The 7,455-nt window shown below is 36.5% G+C and overlaps 2 protein-coding genes across 2 annotated transcripts; both read right to left on the bottom strand.

Moving 5' to 3' along the window:
• Window positions 1-234: 234 nt before the first annotated feature.
• On the bottom strand, window positions 235-2,146 carry LOC116126679 (cytochrome P450 CYP73A100-like). Its single transcript, XM_031412360.1, has 2 exons — window positions 1,220-2,146; window positions 235-1,108 (listed from the first exon to the last, which is right to left on the bottom strand). Exons 1-2 carry the CDS (start codon window positions 2,047-2,049, stop codon window positions 373-375), a joined length of 1,566 nt encoding a protein of 521 aa, XP_031268220.1. The 5' UTR covers window positions 2,050-2,146; the 3' UTR covers window positions 235-372.
• Window positions 2,147-2,465: 319 nt separating this feature from the next.
• Window positions 2,466-6,782, bottom strand: LOC116126636 (U-box domain-containing protein 52-like). The gene is made up of 11 exons (XM_031412314.1): window positions 6,635-6,782; window positions 6,401-6,519; window positions 6,197-6,318; window positions 5,878-6,107; window positions 5,736-5,790; window positions 5,287-5,656; window positions 5,102-5,203; window positions 4,611-5,021; window positions 3,774-4,526; window positions 2,574-2,627; window positions 2,466-2,477 (listed from the first exon to the last, which is right to left on the bottom strand). Exons 1-11 carry the CDS (start codon window positions 6,780-6,782, stop codon window positions 2,466-2,468), a joined length of 2,376 nt encoding a protein of 791 aa, XP_031268174.1.
• Window positions 6,783-7,455: the final 673 nt, after the last annotated feature.

Below are 7,455 nucleotides of genomic sequence, written 5' to 3'. Positions count from 1 at the left end.
ATCTCATATATATATATATATATATATATATATATATAACTGATGACAGATTTCTGTGGAACTTCATGAGGCATGTGAATGTTATATAAAATCTTCTTTACCAAGCAAATTTGTAGGATTATTGTTGAAATTATTTGGGTGAGTTAAGTGACAGTCATCAAAGCATTATATTGTCTTAAACAAACAAAAAGGAAAGATGCATGCATGCATGTATCTTGAGGGAACAGCTCATGGTAATGTTAATCTTTTCTTCTCCAACTCTTATTTTATTCAATAGCTTTTGATGAACCATAAACATGAAAAAATATCTGTAAAGTACAAATTCTAAAATATATATGTAAATATAGAGCTAACGTTTTTTTGCATCTGAAGTCATGCCTTGATTGGATTGAAGACCACGGTTGAATGGTTTGCAATGTGTAAGCTGAACTGTCCTCCTTTCTCACTCACATCAATCTTCTCCATCTCTGGTGGAGTTTTCATCTCAAAATTGGATACCAATTTTGCGATCACAATCCCCAGAATTGGTAATGCCAGTATGATTCCCGGGCAGCTACGCCTACCCACACCAAAGGGTAAGAATCTGTAATCCACTTTCCCACCAGCAACAGCATCCGTTGCAGATTCTTCTTCCAAGAATCTTTCTGGGCGAAATTCCTCAGGATTTTTCCACCATTTGGGGTTGTTGGCTAGCCACCATGCATTGACTACAACTTTAGATTCCTTAGGAATGGTGAAACCTCCCAGTTTTGCTTCTTCAAGGTTCATATGGGGAACCAGCAGGGGAATTGGGGTGTGCAACCTTAGTGTCTCTTTTACAGTAGCTTGTAAATATGGTAGTTGATGCAGATTTGATTCCATGACTGGATTTCCATTGAGAACCGTCGAGAGTTCATTTCTGATCTTGTGTTGAACTTCAGGATGGTTGACAAGCTCAGCTATTGCCCACTCCATGGACCATAGAGTCGTCTCTATCGCTGCAACATTAATGTTCTCAACAATGTAAAGTACATTCTCTTCACTTATCTCTCCCTTCTTCTCAGCATCAATTATGTGATCAATAGCACATGTTATCTTGTGTTTTTCTCCATTGGCCGCCATCACTTCCCTGCAACAGGTACGAATAATTATATTTTTAGATACATAATATTAGGATTGCAGTTGAAAATTGAATTTGAAAATTTGTGTGTTTATGGGGTTGCCTTAAACAGGTGCTTACCTTCTTTTCTGAACATAGTAGTTGTTAAAGAAAGCCAATCTCCTTTGCTGCAAGTCCCTGCACTTGTTCAAATACCCTCTTAAGAAGGGTCTAAGCAAAGGAATGAAATCTCCATAGTTATACTCAAAACTTTGAGCCAAACGGCTTCTCTCAGAATTGAACTTGGTTGCTTCAATGAACAAAGGGTCTTCTTGTGACTCAAACTTTGCATCAAACATCATCCTATACATGATATTGTATAGCATGAGTTGCAAACGCCTCCTCACAAGAATTCCTTTGCTTCTCACTTTCTCATCTCTTTTCAAGTCATCCACAACAAGGTCCATCTCTTGTTCCCACATATTACTGTAATGGTGCACCACTTTGTTAGTGAAAAATGGCAGTGTCATGATCCTGCGCATTTTGCGCCAATGCTCTCCGTAAACTGTGAACACCATGTCTTGTCCATTGCCTGTAAAAATATCGAAAACAACGTTTCGAGGGCGCGATCCGAATTCCACACCTTGTGTGTGTAGAACTTGGGTAGCAAGCTCAGCGTCTGAAACCACGACCAAATTTTTGGAACCAAGTTTGAGGAGGAATACGGAGCCATAGGTTTGCGCGAGGGAAGCAAGAAAGCGATGGTTGAGGTCATTGCCGACCTGGAGCCAGTTGCCAAAGATTGGAATGGAGAAGGGAGAAGGGGGGAGTTTAATGGAAGATTTGAAAATGGAGTGAAAGAAGTAAAGAAGAAGAGGAAGCAAAGGGAGGGAATAGAAAGATTTGGTGAATGAAGCAAGTAATACTGCAAGAAGAGTAGTAAAGATTGAGATACTAACAAGATTAGCCATAGTTTTGATTATGTTGAGATAAGATGAGAGTGAAGGAGGGAAATGAATTATGTATATAAAGGAGTAATGGGGGTAGGAGGGTTGGTGCCCAATGGTTTTGGGTGAATCTATGTGCTTTTTGTCTAAATCAGGGTAGGAGGATCACTTAACGTTTTTCTATGGTCAATTGTTAGGTAGAATACCTTATACTCATTCAACTTGGTTTCTGGTTCATCTTTAAGTTTGATCTGGTCATGGTTTGGTTTTTTTAATATTATTTTGCTTCCACTGTTAGATTCATAAGCGATATTTTGCAAATGAGAGAGAATAAAATTTAGCGATTATTTCAAATTTCTTTTGTTAAAAAATAAACTCATACGCTTTATTTAGAAGGTAATATAAAACTTGTATAAATATAATTAATTCTCCTAAAAATATCAAAGACTCCTCTAACAAGTACAAAAACCTGCTATAATTATAAAAAATATCAAAAGTCTCTTTAAAACAATAATCAGGAACGTTTTTATTACACTAATTTTATATACAGATAAACAATAATGATTAGACGACAAGGAGGACCCGCTTGATCTTTCTCTCTTCTGGTCAACTCTAATAACATATTTAAATTGTGGTCAAAATTAAACAAAAACCACAATATAATATAACATGCAATAATCCCTTTGACCAAGACTTCATTTTATTCAATCTTTTTTGGCTTGACCTTTTGGGATGAATTACAGGAGCAACCGCCAAATTAGTTCTTTAGCTGATGTACATAAAAAAGCACTTTGAAAAATTTGACTCCCTATAGCTCCATTCATACTCATAATGGGGATAACAGTATCTTTTATTATTAGACACGTTTCTGATTTGATATATATGATTATATTTACAACTTTAACTACTTTTATATTATGGTATAAAATAATTTTTTCTTTTATTAAATTATTACCATATTATTATTATTATTTTTTTTTTTTTTGTGTCATGCTTGTAATTAATTATTTACATCTTAATGATTACTATAATGAAGCAAATTCGATGATTTTTTTTTTTAGTATAAAATTTGAAGTGTGATAATTTTTATAGCATTAATAATAAAATAATTATAATGATAGGAAACTTATCACCGAAAGTGTTAAATATCCCTAAAGTGTTTTTAATAATTTGTAAAGGCGTGTTTGATATTTTTAATAGTTATTTTTTAATATTACTTATGAGCTTTTTTGATAATGATATGAAGATCTTTAATACTTTTTAACGAAGTGGATGACTTTAATATTACAAGGAGGAAAGAAAAAAAAAATTGTAAGGATATGAATGCATAAAAACATATGATTCTTGATTTTCTTTCAAGGAAAATACATCAATGTAATTACAATTTTGTTTTATATTACACTTTAATGTGTATGCTCAAGACTATATTAAAATCTGCACCAACAATGGTGGCTATGCAGATTTCACTTCTACGCTAATCAACCAACTTTGACCCTTTTCTCTCACCTCCATGCCCTGCCAAAATCAGTCAATTTATATATCAATTAATTAATTATGAGTAAATAAAAACTAGAAACTGTACCTGCTAAACATCATGCATTGGACGTGTTCCTCGAACTTTCATATCCATATTTTAGTGATGGAGGGTAACTTAAACGATCCTGACAGTACAAAATATAGAAATCAAAATGATAGAAGATTTATGCAGACACAACTGATTGTGGTACTAGTACAAGTTATGAATTTACTGTGGAAACTTCACTGTGATCTGGTGAAGTACTTGGTGTGCTCATAGGACTAATGCTTGGGATTGTATCTTCGGCAAGGGCTCTCAGCCTGTTAAGCTCAGGCACCACCACTTTGCCGAGATCCGGCCTGTCTTTTCTTCTAAGCTCCACACACTGAAGCGCCATCTTGGCGTATGACAATGTGGCTTCCATCGGCCAGTCTGGAACTGCAGGGTCTAATACTCGGCGCAAATTCCCCATCTGGATTGCGCTTTCAACCTGATGAGCCAATCCCATCGGTGGCTTCGCGGTTATTATTTGCAGAAGCATAACGCCGAATGAGTAAACATCAGACTTCACTCCCAGCAATCCTGTCTGCTGATATTCGGGGTCGATATAACAGAAAGTTCCAGCGGTTGAAGTCATTCGATATTGAGTTACAGAGTCGGTTACTGATGGAGGAACCAGCCTTGCCAAACCAACATCACTAATCTTGCTAACGTAATTACGATCAAGTAGAATGTTTCCGGGTTTTAAGTCGCGGTGCACTAGTGGCTCCGGCTTGGACTGGTGCAGAAAAAGTAGCGCAGTCCCGATTTCCGCAGCTATTCGGAATCTTTCTTGCCATGGAAGAACAGGACTTCCCCCTCTGCAGAATAGCCTGTCTTCTAAGCTCCCATTAGCCATGTATTCGTACACTAGGCAACCATATTCCGGGCAAGCTCCTAGAAGAAGAACCATGTTTGGATGTCGTATGTTGCATAATACTTCAACCTGCACATCGAATATCAAATCAATTCAACAATTACATGTATCAATCAACTCATCATTATATATTTATTAAGTTTGGTTTCTTACTTCTTGCTGAAATTGTGATCGTCCTTGCGCGGCGTCTGGGCGAAGAACTTTTACTGCCACAGGTGTATGATCAAGATTACATTTGAATACTGGACCGTAACCGCCTTCTCCAATCTTACGAGAACTTGCGAAATTGTCAGTTGCTTTTTCGATCTCCTCGATTGTGTACTTCCGGTACCTGGGGTCAGCATACCTCAAACCAGTCTCAGCTTCTTTCCCTACATTCATCTCGGCATTCTTCCTCTTTTCTGCTTCGAGTTGTGCCAGTTTCTGAGCTGCTTCGGCTGCCTCAAGAGCTGCCCTGCACTTTGCTTTCTCCTTCAATGCAAGTGTTAATGCAGCTTCCTCAGCATGACGCGCCTCTTCAAATCTCTGGTGTTCTTCAGATTTCATGCGTTGAAATTCCCTAGCCTGTCATCATATATTATCAAATCCTAAAATACTATCATCAAATTAATATAAAAAGAAAATTCCCCTTTTTCTTTTCGTACCGTATGTTTTGCAGTGAGTGCTTCCTTGCAGGCTGCACTGTACATATCCATTGTTTGCTTCAGCTCTAGCCTTAGCCTTCTCATCTCTGCTTCTACATCTTCCTATAATTTTAATCAATTGGTTTTAGGAATTTTCAGAAAATGAAGTTCAGTTCATCAAGAATCAAATGATTTTATGTTCTTACTGCGGATGAAGACTGCGATGACCATGACATACTATTTACACTTCCTTGGCAGCTTGATGATACATCATACAAAGAAGAATTCATATCTGTCAACTTGTTTATCAAGAGCGACCCTCTGGGGCTCATGTTGTCGTACTCTGAGCTGCTTGAAAGATGAGGAGCATAGAGCTCTGAGCTGTTTGAAAAATGCGGAGCATAGAGCTCTGAGCTGTTCGAAAAGCGAGAATCCATTCCATAATCCAAAGGGACAGGGTCATTGAAAGATGGAAACATCCGATCAATACTTGGTCTTCCACTGCTCACAAATGATATGTCTGAATCCGTTATTGAAGGCTCATACTTAGGGGCTGAAGCTCTACCAAAAGGTGACCTGTTCAATGCCCTTTACATTAATTTCTATTCTTCAATTTCATAACAACAGAATCATGAATTACTTATTGTTACATTACCTGATTTCCATATCTTCTCGAATGCTACGGGATTGAAGTTGTGACACGTCGGGTCCTGTAATAGGATCGCAAAATGTAGTTGAATTAATTAGGAGCAACAATAAAATGTAAATTAGTTGTAGGGTTTTTTATATGAACAAACCTGCATATCTTTGGTGATGTGTAGAAGGTGATTCAATTGGATCAGGAATGTGGCTGAGCTGGGTCTGTAATTGACTATGACTATGAGCATGGGGAGGCTGTTTAACCGGCGGCGGTGGCATGGTAGCTGATCGTACTGATGAAATCTTTCCTTTTGCAATCACATACACATTGCAAAATGCCGGTGCCCCTTTGGTAACACTAGTCGGAACATCTGGGGTTTTGAATCTTCTGTGAAAAAAGAATCACACAATTAGGAGTCTTGAAATTACATTACAACTTGGCATATAAAATTTTCATTTTTGGGGGTATGATTTTACTTGACCAGACTGCTCCTGGATGATGCTCCAACTACTAAAGTCTCAATCGAATAATACGAAACATAGTCGATTAAAGCTTTTGATACATCCATATCCTCCAATACCACTTCAGCGCATTTTATCTGTTTTAATCAACGCAGAATTAAAAAATTATACAGGTGAATATGACATGAATTTGAAGAATATTAACAAACTGAAACATACATCTTTTCGCGAGCAAAAGCAACGAAATGGTAGAAACATTTCTTTGGTATGATTGTCAACTAATTTTATATTTGGTCTCCCAACCTCATCGTTAACATTAGACATAGAAACAGCCCCAGCTGCAGACAAAATCAAAATAATTAATTGAGAAAACGATACCCACCCAACTCTGCAATCTTTAACATGAAGAAACTCATGCTAAAATCTGAACATATAAAATGGAGACTGTCTTACTTTTTTGATTAACATGAATAAGTGTAAGAGATTGGCCTCTCGAAAGAAGACGATCAACTGCCCATTTTAAAGCATATTGGCTCCCTTTATCCTTGTCTATTGCTACTGCTACACTTTCTTCTCTGCTGTCACGACTTCTTCTCGCCATCTTTCTCTTCTAGTTTCCGATAAAAAATTAAAATCAAAAGTAGCTTTAACCGAGACTTTCAAATGTATTGGGATATTGTTGTTGATTATTATTATTATTTTTTTTTTTTTTTGTGATTAACTTATATGTGTTCAACTTTATCACAGATTTTTGTTAATAATTATGTATCCAACTGTATCACAAACTAACCCAACCATCTTTCGTTAGACCCTCTTGCTAAATATTCTAAGAATGGGTTCAAACCTCCTGGAAGCAAGGGAATTTTGTTAACTGTTGCTAAATGTGCAAAAATTCTTCTAACTTTATGTTCAAACTAAAAAGTTCTATTAAAACAAACTCCATCTCAACTCTGTTTAAGCTCAATAAACTTTGTGTTACTGCTCTCCCAAATTTGGCTCCTCTAAGTCCATTTTTGTTGTTGTCTGATTGTAGTTACAGCTACACTTCATATTGGTTTCAAAAACTTTTGGTGTAAAACATTTTCCTCCTCAAGGTTGAAGAAACTGTCAAACACACTTGAGGGTTTTGGATACTAACAAATGCACCCAAACAAATTGATTACATTTTCATAATAAAATCAATAATGCTAGGTCTACAACATTTTATAACAACTTCTAACTTATAGTATACTAAAATAAACGATACTAAAGTATTTTCGAAACAAAGTTTCATA

Source organism: Pistacia vera, unplaced genomic scaffold (assembly GCF_008641045.1).
Source record: "Pistacia vera cultivar Batoury unplaced genomic scaffold, PisVer_v2 Contig182, whole genome shotgun sequence".
Lineage (NCBI taxonomy): Eukaryota > Viridiplantae > Streptophyta > Magnoliopsida > Sapindales > Anacardiaceae > Pistacia > Pistacia vera.
Note: the sequence above shows the minus strand (reverse complement) of the source record. Positions and strands in the feature narration are given on the sequence as shown.

What these genes read in the sequence shown, in the direction of transcription:
- LOC116126679 (XM_031412360.1), bottom strand. Translation starts at nt 2,049, where the DNA reads ATGGCTAATCTTGTTAGTATCTCAATCTTTACTACTCTTCTTGCAGTA. An exon ending in TACTATGTTCAGAAAAGAAG is followed by an intron (nt 1,109 to 1,219) that starts GTAAGCACCTGT and finishes TACCTGTTGCAG; the next exon opens with GGAAGTGATGGCGGCCAATG.
- LOC116126636 (XM_031412314.1), bottom strand. Translation starts at nt 6,782, where the DNA reads ATGGCGAGAAGAAGTCGTGACAGCAGAGAAGAAAGTGTAGCAGTAGCA. An exon ending in GCTTTTGCTCGCGAAAAGAT is followed by an intron (nt 6,319 to 6,400) that starts GTATGTTTCAGT and finishes TGATTAAAACAG; the next exon opens with ATAAAATGCGCTGAAGTGGT. An exon ending in GATCACAATTTCAGCAAGAA is followed by an intron (nt 4,527 to 4,610) that starts GTAAGAAACCAA and finishes TTCGATGTGCAG; the next exon opens with GTTGAAGTATTATGCAACAT.